Raw genomic sequence first — 16,703 nt, forward strand, 5'->3', positions numbered from 1 at the left:
GTGGGACCTTTTTGCCAGTACCAAAGTATTAAAAACAAGAAGTAATGTTGTGACATCACCTTCTGGGACCGTTCTCCGGAACAAGGCAATGCAAGAGATTCAAATAGAAATGTCATCTCATAACATGACACAAATAATGCACTTGAAATGTGGTTGACAGGAGAGAGAAAAAAACGAGAGAAGCCAGAGACGCACATTCCTCTTTCTGCCTCAATGAGCATAATGCAGATACACATTCAGTCGATGTGTATTCCTTACATTATTCTTCTTCTTAACAATTGGAAGTGGAATCAATGCATCTCTTAAGGCATGCATGTCAGTTTTTTTTTAAAGCACGTAATATAAGCGTGGAATCCCACGCGGATAAGAAACAATTTCTCAAGAGCTACGCGCTGCGTGCAACATGTCCACCTCACCCAACGATTAAAAATAATCCATTCTTTGAACGAATCACGATTCTGGATGGATACCATTCATAGATTCGCTCCTGGAGGGGGGGGGGGTGGGTTGAATCCTTGAGCCCCGGACAGACGGAATCTCACACGCACATTGCCTGCGTTGCTTTCCGTGTTTTCTGATTTTCTGGGATTGCACCATGGCATTTGGCACGACGTCCGTCCGGTGTTCAAGACGATGCAAGTTTCAGAGCATTCATAGCTCCTGGTTGAGCAGTTAGTTATATCTAGTTTAACACGTAGGCTTTCGCGACCAATATCATCCATAGTACAGGTTTTTTTGGGGTTAGATTGCGTAAATACAGGGTGTTTCCGAGATTTTGTAACAATAAACACAAGAGATGTCGTGCCTCCGGGCTCTGGAGACCATCTGGAGAAGATTCCAAGCACGCTTTGACAATGATGGCGAACAAGTGGAGACTCTTTAACATTTTGAAGATATTAACATGACATTTGTTATCATGTTATAGTGTTTTATCCTTTCTTTTTCCATTAAAAACGATAGTCCCATATAAGTGTTAAAATCATTTGAAGCACCCTGTGTATAAATGTGTCGTTAAAACCGCCACCACCCGACACAGCCAATTAGTAAGGTTTGTCACGTAAACAGAACGTGACAATTCGTTAATTGTACAACACACCGGTGTATTGGAGAGCAACGCCACAACATTTACGATGTTTCGCCAGTAATTACAACTAGCATCATCAGGCGACAGCCAGATTTGTGGAGAAGTCTTCCTCCTGTTTCGTTCTTTAAATAGAGGAGTAGATTTGATGGCATCACTTGTGAGCACTTCTTGAGTGATGTTACATCCACTCATCACACCTTGGCGTTGTTCTCTAGCGGTGGAGACAAGGCCATGAAGAAGGTTGTCTCTGGTGTAGGCCAATCAGTTTCAGAGACAATGCGTCGATTTTGATTTAAAGCTTTCGTGACTGCAGGGATTCATATTCTTGGTTCTTTCGGTAAAGTCACGTAGAAGGGAAATAATAAAATAATATAAATATAAAACAATAAAAATTCTCACGACGTTTCGACTGCAACACAAGCAATCAAGAAAATTTGCTGTGGATTTCACACCTGATGATGATTGCTTGTGTTGCAGTCGAAACGTCGTGAGAATTTTGATTGTTTTATATTTTTATTATATTATTTTCCCATCTACGTGACTTTACCGAAAGAACCAAGAACATAATGCATAGATTATCGGAGTATGTTTGTATGCATGTTTTACACAAGTATTTGTGGTTAATGTACATTTGATGCCTTGCAAAAAAATCTATTTAGTGTTTGGTGTTTGAACATCTGAACACCTTCTGTTTTTTTTTGCCAGAAAGGTTCAAGCCTATCCTGTTTTTTTGTTTCATCACTGTCTACATTGTTGGCTTTGGGGCTTCAAATTGCGTCGATCGTTTTGTCTTTGAACTCTCGTCGTCGTCGTCCTCATCTCTCGTCGTCGTTATTGTCGTGCATTGCAGGAAGGATGCAGACGCGCTGGGCCGTCGCCTTGCTGTTGGTCCTCCTGGCCGTAGCCGCCGCGGCTGGGAAGAAGGACAAGCGTGGTGAGTGCTCGGCTCCCCGCGGTGCTCGCCGGCTCGGCGTTGGAGCGGACGAAGGAGGCGGTCAATCGTTGAAGGGAATCTCTCGGAAGCAGTTCTGTGACGTCCCCTTCAGCGGACCGTTCTCTAACTCGGGGTTGCTCGTACTGGGGGGGGGGGGAGGGGGGGTGGATAGTATCGCACCACGATGCGGACGGCACAAATTCAAATAAGATTTAGTATAATGATGACACGCTCGTCTAGGACGACGCCATGGGTGCCGTTCAGCCTCGAATTAATTCGCGTGTGCATTAATATTAGTCTGCACGTTATCTTATTTGGTTTCATTTGTGTGTCTTCTTAAAGAGGATTGCCGCACACAATGTCCATCCGGTGTAATGGAGCTTGGTCATAAAAAAAAAATTACGAGAGTACGCTGAGCCCAACATATTGCTGTGAATTATTTTGTCAAACCGTTCAAAATTAGGCACGCGTGGTAGATGTCTTTTGATGTGAATATTCCACAAAAATTGTCAGCAGAAAAAATACCCCATGGCGTAAAAATTCCTTGACGGGCATTTCTCTATTCGTATTTACACTTGTTAGAAAACCATTTCGCCCAACAAAGTTACGCTCATTTTGCACTTAAAACCCCAAAAAACTTTTACAATATAATTCGTTTCATAAGCTTGCTTTTCGAGACGCTCAAGCTCTCCTCTTAAGCCAAATGTCGACTGCTCCGCTTTAATCCATTCTCGCGTGTGCGCAATTATTCGCAAAATCTGCGAGGCTCGTGAAATGCATTCACAGCTGTCTCGCCCACGTGGCTGCTGTAATCGTGGAATGACGGCCCCGTCATATTCGCCTTCTTTTGTGCTGTCTGCTCTGCATTTCTTTAATTTCTCCCTGCAGGGAAATATGGAATGCAATCCCTGTGTGGCTTGAGTGGATGTATATATATGTGTGTGTGCGTGTGTGTTTACTGTTAACAGCCTGCCAGGTAACTCAGCATTACAGCGAGAGGCTTACAATCAAAAGGTTGCCTGGTCCAATACCGGTTGGGGGGTTCACTCATCATCATCTCTCCAGGGTTGATAAAATAGGTACCACTCTGTAGGGAGGTCAACAGTCAGAATCAGACTCTTTGCTTATACGAGAGGAATCCGATGAGCTATGAAGCTCTTTCTCGCAGATGTCCAGTAAAGAGTGGGTCAGCAAGCTACCCACAGTGGTTGTCCTATTGATAGATCCACCCCCAACATTGGATTGTGGCATTTCCACCACTGACTCAGTGCTGGGGGAAAGGTGGCGTAGTGGTTAGCGCGTTGCGCTATGAACCCGGTGACCCAAGTTCGATTCCCGCTCGCGGCGCACATGATTGTGCGTCCGCCTCTCTGTCCCCCAATCCACACACGCCGCACGCACGACACGCCGTCATCGTGAATCGTCAGCCACGATCTATCCACTGATGGATGAAGGCCTCCCCAAGCGGTTGCCGCCTCTAACGGTTCCTGCGATGCAAAAATGCATTGAGCACCTACAGACTCGCCGATTTGGTTGCTCTGACCTTCCTCGGAGGCGTCCGCTCTAGACCATGTGCCCTCCTTTGGCCGCCACTCCACCCTTAGTCTCGGCCACGGGCCATCAACCCTTCCAGTGACATTCGCTCCCAAAGCCCTGCTCGTTCACTCACTCACTTTACCTTTTCTTGCTGTGATGTTTTTTAATTGAACGCGAAACTGCGATCGCGACAGACGGCATAGGATCGTGCTTGCTTGGTTTGCATGTCGTGGAGTCGTGCCCTCTGGGTATTTCTTTCACCCCAAAAAGGGGTAATTGAAGGTATGTATGTATATATAACTTTTTTCGCACCGTACGTAGCCAACCTCCATACGTGTTCAACTATATGTGGCATTCGGCAATACCGAATGCCACACATAGTTGAACACGTATGGAGGCCAAATATACGTACGAGGACATCACGTCCATCCCGGCTGCAAACCATCCCGTGTATAAACGGCTAATGCCACCACTATCTGAAGATGCAGAGAGCTTCTGGAAGAGTGGTGGCATTTGGTCCCCCTCCCTCCCCTCGTGTACCCCATAGCACCCCCAGCCTCTGGCAGCTAGGCAAGTGTCTAAGACCATAACGCGTTTAATTAGCGAGGGCCCCCGGCAAGAGCACTGCGTACTCTCCGCTGCACCGGGTGCCAGGCCCAATGAGAGCATCCGTCCGTCGAAGCACAAGCGACACGCCGGCGGCGCCTTTCCGAGGGGCGCTCTGGCGGAGGAGAGAGCGAGAGGATGGCAGCCGTACTTCGCTTCGCGTCTGCGCTGCTCCGCGGCGAGCGATGCCTCAGGATGACGTGAAGGGACCGGTGCAAATGAATCGTGGTTCCGCGAGGAAGATTTGTGTCTCCGCAAAGGGGCGTTCAGCGACTGTTTGTACCTCCCCCCCGCCGCCGCCCCACCCCCAGGTTAGGGCAGTGGCGCGCAGCGTGGTTGAGCGTGGGTCCTGGTGCAAGACTGTGGCCTCCAATCCCCCCCCTCCCTCTCGTTCAACCTCTCCCCCCCTCTCACCCTGCCCCCCACCCTTCCCCCCACCCTCCCTCGTCTTATTCGTAGCCAGGCGCCGGGGCCCCTACAGCAGCTGCACCGACTGCACACTGGATAGCGACGTCTCAGGGTTGAGGGTTCGCAAGTGCTTCGCGACGAAAACTAAATAAAGAGAGACAAATGTTCCGCGTAACTTTTAGGCACGAGACGTCGACATGTCGGAAATTGTCGCCGTGCTCAAACAAGCGATGGGCAGCCCTCCAAACTGGTGACAGTCCCCGAGCCTCGTAGCTAATGACTGTTGACCGCAGGGCAAGCGTGGAAATGCAACGCAGCGCACCAGTTGTGTGTGTGTGTGTGCAGAATAAAGTGTTCCGTCGGCTATCTCGCGGATCGTAAGAACACGAATGCTGCCAAACAAAACGGACCGAAAGATGAACAGAGGACAAAGAAAGGCGCTGAGAGGGAGAGATGCGGCGCTCTTAAATTGTGCCGAGAGACAGAGAGCGTCATGCGCGGCTAGGAAGCAGACGCTCATCGGGGACTGACTGTTAGGTAGAATAACGGGGGGGGCGGGAGGGGGTGGTTGGCCCTGATGCATCGCCGGCAGGGACGATGATGTCCGACGGACGAGACTGGTGGCAGAATTGCAGCCAGTGGAGGGAACGCAGCCAAGAGGACGACCACTGGGATGAGATCAGCTTCGACGCAGAGCAGCATTGAGATGGATTGCTGCATCGCAGACGGCGTGGCACGCCTGGCGGCTTGCGGGGAGAGGGGAGCGCTTCATTCAGCAGCGGATAAACCATGGCCCACTCGTGTCCTTGGTGGGAGCTGAATGAGTTGCTGATGTTTTTGTTTTTTTTAAACCCTGACCGGGATTTGAACCCACGCTCTTCTAACTGCGCCTCGGGTGTTCTAACCACCGCACCGCTGGGCGCAATGCCGTTAATAAGGCGACTCAATTGTGTTTCAGATCAGCCGCCGGTTACGCCAAATGACGCGGGTATTTTACTTTCAGAAGCCACGCTAATGCAGTCGTAATGCAATAAAACCGGTACGCAAATGCACTTATGGGCAATAAACGGAAAGGGAGAAATGCCGAGCAAGAAAACAAAAAGACCCGCCTCTGCCCGAGCCCAAATTGGCGACAACTAATTTTGAAAGAGAGCTGCTCATGCCCCTCCAGCGCGGCTAAATGCCAAGAATTGCCATTTTCAGCGAGTGCTGAAATAAGTCCGACGAAGGGGGTGGCTGGGGTGAGGTGAGGGGTGCGTGAGGGAGGCTGGGGGGGGGGGGCAGGAGGTCGGGGCGTGGGGAGCTCACCCGAACGTGACGCCTTATCACCTTGTGTATTATGCATGGGGTGTGTGTGTGTGCGCGCGCGGCATTAATGAAGGCAGCGCGGTAACAAAAGTTCACAGAATGGATGCGCATACTTTGACATGTTTAATTCTCGAGTTGATTTTCATGCCGACCGAGCCATCCATTCTGCAACTAATAATAACCTCATTACAGCGCAGCTTTGATTACTCCATGCAAAGGGTAATAAACTATCCCCGCTCACGCAAAAGCCTGCACTTCCAATGAAAAGGAAATGCAAAACATAATTAAAATTTTGCGGGATATATTTTAATGCAGATTTTTTTTTCAGAACCCCTCCCAAACAAAAGCAAAAAAAAAGGGTTTTTATTATGATGCAAAATTTTATATTAAATAAAGTCACCGGGCCGCTACTGTTTGACCTCCATTCTATGTGGGTTAGCTAAGCTTGTTGCGAGCAATGTCCCCATACAGCTTCAGAGAGAGAGAGACCGAGCGAGGGAGGGAGGGAGAGAAAAAAACACCCACAGCCTTTCTGCAGATGTTAACATCACGACGGTGGCCGGGCAGACATGCACACTGAAATGTCACCGTGGGATTTTATACAGCCAGAGCCAAACCCGTAAACTTCGCTTGCCGACTCCTCCAGACCGTTGTTAATTACTCAGCCTACCAGACTGACTGTTCCGTCTCATCCTCACTGTGTCCAGCCACCCATACTTTCCAGTCATATCGCTTCTCGTGTTTGCTACTTCCCTCGACCCTGGAATTCCCTCCCCACGTGCCTATTTACATTTTTCCGAGTGTTCTTATGACATTGCTCAGTTCAAGAGACGCCCTTGACTCTATTGCCGACAATTTGTTTTTCATCCGTTGCCTACTTTGACGACGTTGATTGTCGCTGGCGTTTTGGGCCTTTTGCTCAACGATTGTGTAGTAAAAACACAACCACACGCACACACCAATCACTTCTAACGGGATGGAGGGACGTAACGCTTACAGTTAATCGGATCACAGAGATCTCCGCATCGCCATTGCCAGAGTGCCCGGCAGTACTGGCGCACGATCGGGTTGTGTGTTCACACGTGTTCGTTCGTGTCTCTGAGCGAGTGGTTCAAATTTGCCCATTTCTCTATAAAAGAGGTCAGGCAACCCCGTGGCACGACTGCTATTGACTTGCACTCGATTTAATGGCTCCAGAAAAATAATTGTCAGCTTTAATACGTAGGCTTTCGCGACCAATATCATCCATAATAGAGGTTTTTGGGTTAGATCGCGTGAATATATAAATGTGTCGTTAAAACCCGCCACCACCCGACACAGCCAACTAGTAAGGGTTGTCACGTAAACAGAACGTGGCCAATTCGTCACTAGTACAGCACACCGGTGTGTTGGATAATTGTCAGGATTTGAATTCGCAACCTAATGGCTATTTTTTTTTTCAGTCTATATTCCGATCGCCCTCGTGACATCATATAAAAAAGGTGCATCATCTCGTGCTGGGCAATGACCTCAAGAAGACAACATCACAGAACTGCATGTGAAATACCCTTCGATGGTCCTCTCTGCTCCAGTAGTAACCTGCAAAGGGTGTTCATTGCATGAAAATCACAGCACACAATTTAATTCAAATTTCAATGAAAGATAAAATATAATCTGATGTTTTTTACATGTTCATTGGTGACCGGGTGAAAAACTATCAAATCACTACACCCCATAGAACGCGGTTTGCTGACACCTGAATTGGAGCCTGAGATCTCTCAGCCATGGCGGTTCCGCGTTTTGACCTCTGACCCACCCGGCCACCTCGTGAAGGTTCATTTTTTTTTACGCACAAAAGACACCGCACTGACTTCTTCATATCGTTGTGATCATTGTGATTTAATCAGAGGTGGATGACACCTGCATTGAAATCCAGGGCTTCAGTGGCTCCTTCTCAGTCATTGCATTGACGCAGAATTATCCCCATGAGCAAAAGGCCACTTCGATGCTCAATGCTTTGAGGTGGCCGTGGGGTCTCGGACCTTTATCCTTTCACAATGACACTAACAGCTGCAGCATTTGATGAATTGCTTATGAAGTGGACCGGCACATCTGGAAATGCTATTCAACGAGGCCGTGATGTGGGCGAAATTAAAGGAATGGAATAAATAGGTAATTTAGCATAAAGCAAATTGGGTGTCCGTGTAAACAAGAGGCATGCCCCCACTAATGGGACTTTCCCACTGAGAAAGGCATTTTTCCCCCTTTCAGCTTGAACAACAGATAAATAAATAATGCTTGACAAATCTTCCCTTCTCTTTACAAGATTAGATTGGATTTTATGGAATATGTCGGTGGAAGGATGTGGAAATTGGAAAAAAAAACAGATGGGGTTATTTAAAATGTAATCGCACAGCGAGTTATTTATGCAGATCAGTCGGAGCCACGGTGTTTGCGCTCCTCGGCTGAGATGTATTTTTACATACTCGCAAAATAAAAAAAACCTTCCTCCATTAAGCCCACCAGAAGGAAAGTTTGACATGACCATATTTTCGGTCCGACGGCACAGCCATCCCTTTAGTGCCTGTCAAAATAGAGCGAATAAATAAATATCCCGATCACTAAATAAGGGAATTAAAGACGAGAACGCGTGCGCTCGCGAAGCCGCTCCCCTCCGACGTTCCATCGTCGAGACCGCGGTGACGTGCGGCGCTTAAGCGAGACAGCGGCTTATTTAGCCTCATCCCCCCCCCCCCTCCCCAATAAACGCCCGTCATGCGCCTTGACGTGGCACCGTTCGCAAATTATTCTGGCGCTCGGCGCAAGGTTGATTTGACAGGCAATGGCGGGTGGCGCGTGCGAGCGCGATATTCCGCGCCTAAAGTTGCGGCGGGGACGCCCTGTGAGTGACGCGGGGAAACGGAGACCGCCGCGGCTGGAAGGGGTGGTGGTGGTGGTGGTGGCGGTGGTGGTGGTGGTGGCGGTGGCGGTGGTGGTGGCGGTAGTGGTGGTGGCGGGTGGTGGAACGCCATTCTGTATCGCTGGTTCCCAGGCGCTGATGCCGCTCAAATTTATTGAAAGTGAAACGTATTCAACCGTGCAATCAATGGGCCTAAATGGCAACAAGCAGGCTTGGCATGGGGGTCACAGACTTGCGGTCGTGACGTGCCAGCTGTATATTTACTCGTGTTCCTTGCAGGTGCGACGACACTGAAAGCCGAAACTGCCGCCAGACTTTGCCACTGAGGCAACTGCTGCGGAGAAACTTGGATCCCGAAAGACGCTCCGCCCGTCAAATGAAACATTCATCTGTGTTTTTGTTTTGCGTACAAACACAACTTTTGTCCGTTGATTAATTTTACACGAACTATTTATTTTATGCGAATCCGACGACCATAGTTCGATTCCCGACCACGATGGGAAGAAGTGGCGAGGGACACCAGCCCCCCCCCCCTCCTCCTCCCCCCCCCCCCGTCTCCCATCCCACTCAATTCACACGCACTGACGTCGTGCGATATCGTAAAAAAGAAACGCGTCCATAACCGACGAGGAATGGGAGGCCTTCATTCAGCAGTGGATTGACTCAGAGCTGTAATGCATGTGTATGTGTGTGTGTCTTTATTATTGCGCAAGTACCACGTGTCTTCATATATTCGCAGTGCAGCCACAGAGTCCAGTTCTGGAAAAGCCATAAAAATGATATAAGTTTGCCTCGAGTATTATATATATATTTTTAAATTTTCTTCCGGTTACTTTTGAAATCAAATTAACACGTGGGCTTTGGCAATTTGACAAATCCACAACAGCCCAGGGAACAATTTCTATCCTCAACGCGGGAAGCAGCGCAGGGAATGAAAGAGAAACAAATACTGTGTATTTATAACCCTGCAATCCTTGTGTTTATCTGTGTATTTTTTTTTCTAAAGTTCTTGTGTTGTATATATTTGGTCAATTCCAAATGGGACAACGTATGTTGCTGGGATTGCAGCCACACTGTGGCTGAGACGCATCTTGCCATTAATTTGCATTAATCATCATCATCATCATCTGTCCCTTCAGCTCATTAGCAACGATGGAGCCGAAGTAATATCCAACCTGGTACTCTTGATTTAGCCAGCGAGCGCTACTGCCTCCTTCAGTCTCAATCCTCTTACTCTCTAGATCTTGTACTGCTGCATCTGCCCTCCGCATTTCCGATTCTTCCCATCCTCCCCATTCCGATCCATTGTTGCGTCCCAACACAACACCTCGGATTAGCACGGTTGGCTATGTGCGGTGCGAAAGAAGTTCTACATACAGCCATGGCCGGAAATGAAGCCTCAGGTCGCCAGGTTCATAGCGCAGTGGCAGAGAACCACTGGCATCACTGCTCGCTCAGCATTGGAAACGGGACGGTACAAATATTTACGATGCCTGCAATTTCTCCCCGGGATATATTCCATTTTATTGGCTCGCAAAGCCGACGCTTGGTGTACATTGTAGAAACGTATTGCTCGTGGGGTTGTTTTGCACCGCACAAATTTCTAAACTAAAAAAAAAGAAGACATCACGAAAGTTTTATCGCAGCTGGGAGGGGGGCGGCCGAGGGGGGGGGGGTCTCGCGTTTCCAAGTTTTATTGTGCCTTGAAAATTTGAAAGAACATCGAGTTATAACCAGAAATAAATTAACGAGGGTCGTTGGGTAAATCTTTATTTTCCCGCTCTAAGTTTACAGTGCATCCGCGTCGTAAATACTGCGTTATAATCTGCGTTTTTTTATTATTCTACGTCGTCTCCCCTTCATGTTTTGTTGCACAGTGGGGGGAATATTGCGCTCATTACCGCTTATTTCACAAGTGGCTGAATATTTTCACTCACGGGAAGCGGCGTATTTAGTGCCCGGCTGCCCAGTGAGAGGATGATGGTAGTCAGTTAGCGTGGAACAGCAGGCCGTACACTATTTGCATGCTTTAATGTCCGATTATCCCTTGCCTCGCGTTCGCAAAGCTTGGCTCCACCGTGATTGGTAGGCGATCAGAGATGGCTTTGAATTCTCATTTCTATATTTATATTTTTCATTATAAACCCTTAAAGAAGGAATTATTGTCGATAGACTTTTGCGTGTCTGTGTTAAGCAAGTCATCGTCGTCATCAGCCATGATCAATCCACTGCTGGATGAAGCCCTCCCAAGTCGTCGCCATCTCTCATGGCTCTGCGTTGCGACGATCCACGAGCTGATTTCAATGCTCCGTCTCCTCTGTGGACACCCTCTTTCATTCCTTGGCCGCTACTCCATGACTCATCTTGACCATTGTCCATCATCCCATTTAGTGATGCGTCCTGCCCAAGGCCCGCTTATTTTTTGAACGGCTTGAATTAAGTCTCGATTTAAAGCTTTCGTGACTGCAGGGATTCATCTTCTTGGTTCTTTCGGTAAAGTCACGTAGAAGGGAAATAATAAAATAATAAAAATAAAACATAATAAAAAAATTCTCGCGACGTTTCGGCCACAACGCTAGCAGCCGTCCTCAGGTGAAGAACATGTCTGTCAGAAAGACAGCGTCTTTTTATTATGTTATTATTTCCCTTCTACGTGACTTTACCGAAAGAACCAAGAAGTTGAATTAAGTCTTTCATCCCGCGAGTGAGTCACTCACAAGAGCTCGTCTTTGCCACCTCTCGAGACGCGGTACATGTCATGTGCCATTCCTATAATTCTATACATTATTTTATTATCGGAGGAGAAGCGGTAAAAACCCGTATGGCTTGCACACTTGGCCTATGATTCTAACGGCCTCCGTTCAATTGCCGTTAAAGGAGCTCCTTCAAGAGTGGAGGAATAGAAAAAACTACACGAATTCCCTCTCTCCCGAAGCCCTCTCGTGGCCAGCAGACCTCGATATTGGCATTTGGCTTCTGAATATATTTCCACGTGCAAGAAGAGTACAATGAAATTCCCAGCCACGGTTAACATCAGTTTGCCCTTCCTGCACCCGACCACAAGTGATCAAGCACGGTTAAAGTTTGATCAAACAATATGGGAGGTGCGGGGAAAGGGCATGGGGTGGGGAGCATCATTCCAGCAGAGAGGCTCGATAATAAAGGGGCTGAAAACTGTAGGTGGAACAAATGTTTTTAATTCAACATTTCATTTCATTTTTTTTTTTACAAATCTTGACAGCCGGCTCTTTGGAAACTTGAGATCTGTCATTCAGTGACATCAGCGAGGACAAATGTAAGCCGTAGGAGCCTTGCAAAGATAAGACGCCCGAGCACTTTTGTGGCACGTAAGCCCGGGAGCTCTGAGCACCTCCGAATTCGAGTTGCGAATTCTCTCGTGTGAGCTCCCATGCACAAACCCGATTACACGGCAACACATCCTCTGCACAAACCACCCCACGCTGGACTGTGGGCCGGATGCTGTCCCGTTGCATCTATAGCTCTTCCCGGGAAGTTATGAGCCCCAGTTTCTTCAAGATGCATAACTATAATAATTATCTTCTTGGTTCTTCCGGTAAAGTCACGTAGAAGGGAAATAATAAAATAATAAAAATAAAACATAATAAAATAATTCTCACGACGTTTCGGCCACAACGCAAGCAGCCGTCCTCTGCTGTCTTTCCGACAGACCTGTTCTTCACCTGAGGACGGCTGCTTGCGTTGTGGCCGAAACGTCGTGAGAATTATTTTATTATGTTTTATTTTTATTATTTTATTACTTCCCTTCTACGTGACTTTACCGAAAGAACCAAGAAGATGAATCCCTGCAGTCACGAAAGCTTTAAATCGAAATGTAATAATTAGTATCATTATTAATCATAATATTCCACTGAAGACGATGTATTTGGGTGTAGTTCTCCCCACTTCCGGTACTGCAAGATATTCTTCTTCCCGTGATGTGTGTCCCCATTTGTTGTAGCTTAGAGGTCGAAGCTCTAAGCCTCTCGCGTGCCCCAACGCCTCTCGCGTGCCTTTCCCTTCTTCTGCTGGATCTAAGAGTTTGGCTAAAATCTCCACAATCCCCTCGAGTCTCGCCCGCTTCGAGGTGCGAAGGCGAAAATAGCCTCGACTCCGCCGACTGCCGCGTTTTTGCAACAAAATTTTAATGAACTCCACAGAAGGGAAAGACAGCTGCTCGTTTGATCATTTGCGTCAGCGACCGGTGCGTCGGTGCTAACGTTTAGCATCGTAGTTTTGTCGTCTGGCGTAGCGCGCGAGTCTTCTTTAATCTCCGTTGGCACGACGCAGCAAGGCCTCGTTCATCGTGCGCTTGATAGCCGTGTTGGCTTATTGGTTGAGATGTGGCTAAGCGCCGGAGCAGTCGAGAACACAGGGCACCCGAGCGGTTTTTATGAAAAAATGGGAATGGGCCGCGTTATTTAGCAAACAACTATTGCCCTTTTGCCTATTTAATATTTTGTTGATATTTTCAAAAGTGCCAACGTAGAAATACCTCTGAGCTTCACTGTGGCACGCACACACAACCGTAACGGTAGTTTTAATCAAAGGCATAAAATAACAACAAAAAATCTACGCATTCGTCAATAACACGGTGGCCTTAAAATATCAAACAAATATCGAATGGGTGACATTTCTTGCAATGGGCCCTTATTTCATAGCACCCCATGAATGTACATTTTTTTATGCTATTTGTGCTCGTGCACCACTGCCAATGCAGTATTGCCGAATAATTTGTTTAATTTTGTGGCAGGGAAATAATCTTGCGTGGCTGTAACACGTCCCGTCGTCTTTGGGGACTCTTCTCGCTGTGCATGCACTATGGCTCGATGTCTTTTTGATGAGAGGAAACCGAGGCACTGGAATTACATATAAAAGCACGCGGCGTCATTTATATACACATATATGCACTATATAGATGTTGTATATAGTATACTCATTTTAATAAATTAAATATGTTTTATTTGGCTTGGTGAGAACGTACCATTTTCATACATAATGAGATGTCAAGCTTAGGGCTTCAATCCTATCCTGACCATGTTATTTTCTTGCACACAGGCTGAATACATTATTCTGTTAATAACGGAATTCTTTACACAAAAGATATCCCCGTCGCATTCACGCACAAGCCATGAGCCAATATTTTGTACATCGGTCTGTCACAACATATCATTAATCTAACTTACAGCCTTTTGTCAATCCAAACCGATTTGATGGCCTCCTCATGCCATGCGGGTCATGCAGGACATGCGGGTTGTTTGACTATACTTCGCCACGCTGGTCAGGCGGTGAGGTTGGTGGAGTGGGGTAAGGGCAAGCTCGGGCCGTCTTTAGATATCGCTCGCGCCTCGTGTTGGCCACGGTGCAGGAATCCGACTTCAGGTCGCCGGGGTTCATCGCGCCGGAAACGGCAGAACCCCGAATTAATAAACCGACGCATACCGGGGGGGGGGGGGGGGGGGGGGGGGGGGGAGAACGCACAAACTCGGCCGAAGCGGGAATCGAACCCCAGGAGGGAACTTGCTTTTGCCACGAGGCGCGCGAGCGTCACCAGCAGGGCCGCCTCCGGCGCGCTGATAAAAAATAAAAAAAACAACATTAACACGGTTCGTGAATTGGTTTTGCGTCGCGCAGGGGAGAAGAAGGCGAAGAAGTTGGACTCGGACTGCGAGAAGTGGAAGTGGGGCGCCTGCGTGCCCAACCAGCTGGACTGCGGGCCCGGCACGCGAGGCGGCACCCGCGGCGGTGCCGAGTGCAAGCAGACCAGCAAGACCCTGCAGTGCAAGATCCCGTGCAACTGGAAGAAGCCGTTCGGAGGTGAGCGCCGCTCTCGGTTCACGCTCCTCTGTATGACCGTTCGGAACGGCCGATGCTTCAAAAGTAAAATTGTATATTTTTACGAGGCAATTTACTCCTATGTGCGTGTTTTTGTTATTTTACCAGGTAAGGCCCACTGAGCTGTATAGCTGTTTTTTTTCAGAAGCGATCTGGCCACAAATGATAGCTCAACGAATTGGCTTCTCATGAGGATATGTATAGCAGCCAAATACTCTAAACGTGTGACGTTGATTCTAAATGTGGAGGGGAAAACCGGAGGACCCGGAAAAAAATCCACACAACCACGGAGAGAGAGACACACAAACTCCAAATATACAGCAGGCGTCAGGGTCGGGACAAACCCACGACCTCCTGCATACCAGGCGAAGGAGTCAACGTCTCGCCACCGCGGCACCCTTCGATATTTTAATCAATTCACTGCTGGATGATGGCCTCCCAATGCAGTGTCAGTCCCGGGGGTTGTTTGACCGTACTTCACCACGCCGGTCAGTGTGGACCTGGTGTCGGAGGCACCATCATTTTTTGGCTAAAGCTGTTTGGGCGTGTGGTGGCTGAGCATGTGGGCTACGTGACCGAGCCAATGTAGCCTCGCCTGCCGGTTGGGACAAGTGCTGTCAGCAAGAACCTATGATGGCCGGCACGGCATGCGATGGGGGTGGGTGACCAACACCACTCCTGGTCACCTTTGTCGCCGCAGGGCTGAAAATTAAACATCGTACCAGATGTATTAACGTGTGGTGGCTGAGTCTACCTTGGGGAATCATCACTGGTGTTGACCGTGAGCGGAAATTGAACCGGGTTTCCAGGATTGTAGCTGAGCGTGCTAACCACTACACTGTCGCTCCCCACAGACACACACACATTCACACATTGACACATTCACACACACACACATTCACACACATTGACACACACTCCCCGGGGGATGAGACATTGAGCCGCCGTCTCAGGCCGGACTGATCGGCTCTCACTATTTTGACGTTCTCCCGCAGCCGACTGCAAGTACCGCTGGCAGAACTGGGGCGAGTGTGACGCCACCACCAAGATGAAGACTCGCCAGGGCGCCCTGAAGAAGGCCATCTTCAACGCCGAGTGCCAGCAGGAGGTGACCGTGTCAAAGCCATGCGGCAAGAGGGGCAAGTCCAAGGCTAAAGGTGAGGGTCGCGGTCACCGCTGGTGAAATGCCGTCGGCCACTCAACCAACGGCTCATGCGTCTCGTCATTTGAAATATGGAGGGTTCAGTGATGCACTGCGATGTGATCCAGAAACTGAACTAAACACCTTTTTTAATTTTCCACGTAAGGCCCACTGAGCTATATAGCTCTTTTTAAGAAGCGACCTGGCTGTTACAAAATGACAGCTCAACGAAGTGGCTCATCACGTCGAAATTTATAGCAGCCAAATACTCTAAATTTTCATTCTAAATGTGGAGGAGAGAAACCAGAGAAGCCGGATAAAAATCCACCCGACCACGGGGAGAACATGCAAACTCCAAATATACAAGCGTCAGGGTTGGAATCGAACCCACGACCTCCTGCATTCTAGGCGAGGGAGTCAACATCTCGCCACCGTGGCGCTTTGGAAGCAGGGGTTGATGGATCACGTAGAGATGTGTGACACTCAGGAGGTGGACGGGTGGCTAGGAAGTCAGAGCGCTGACTTGGAACTGCCACGGTCGTGAGTTTGAATCCGACAAACGGTGAGAGTTTGATTTGGATTCTCCAGCGCAGTGAGTTGATGGTCTCAGCCCAGTCACCGAGAATTGCACAGGAAATACATCGCGCTTAGATTTGCTTTCGTGCTTCGTTTCCTAAATTCTAGCTCTGACAAATCTAAAATATCGCGTGGACTCTCATTGACAAACATCACTCGCTGCAGAAGGGTGGGTGGGAATGTGCTGCCCCCTCCTGTGGATAAGAGGTCACCTGAATGGATCTCAGAAGTCGTTCTGCGATATCTGCTTCTGCAGACCATTTTCTAACACGGTGTGCTGCACTGCTCTACGAGACGTGCTCGTGGATTCTTCATCTTGTCACATGATGCAGGTGTCACAATTGGAAGGCATAATAAA

The 16,703-nt window shown here is 48.4% G+C and overlaps 1 protein-coding gene across 1 annotated transcript in view; it reads left to right on the forward strand.

Moving 5' to 3' along the window:
* Positions 1 to 16,703, forward strand: part of PTN (pleiotrophin) — an 87,287-nt gene that overhangs the window by 62,932 nt on the left and 7,652 nt on the right. Inside the window, exons 2-4 of the mRNA XM_061564300.1 lie at positions 1,935 to 2,018; positions 14,428 to 14,610; positions 15,624 to 15,785. Of these exons, the coding sequence (XP_061420284.1) occupies positions 1,940 to 2,018; positions 14,428 to 14,610; positions 15,624 to 15,785 (424 nt within the window). The 5' untranslated portion in view covers positions 1,935 to 1,939. The remainder of the gene's footprint in view (positions 1 to 1,934; positions 2,019 to 14,427; positions 14,611 to 15,623; positions 15,786 to 16,703) is intronic.

The sequence above is a fragment of the Lethenteron reissneri genome, chromosome 33, assembly GCF_015708825.2.
Source record: "Lethenteron reissneri isolate LAM-NWPU_2019-01 chromosome 33, ASM1570882v1, whole genome shotgun sequence".
NCBI classification, from domain to species: domain Eukaryota; kingdom Metazoa; phylum Chordata; class Hyperoartia; order Petromyzontiformes; family Petromyzontidae; genus Lethenteron; species Lethenteron reissneri.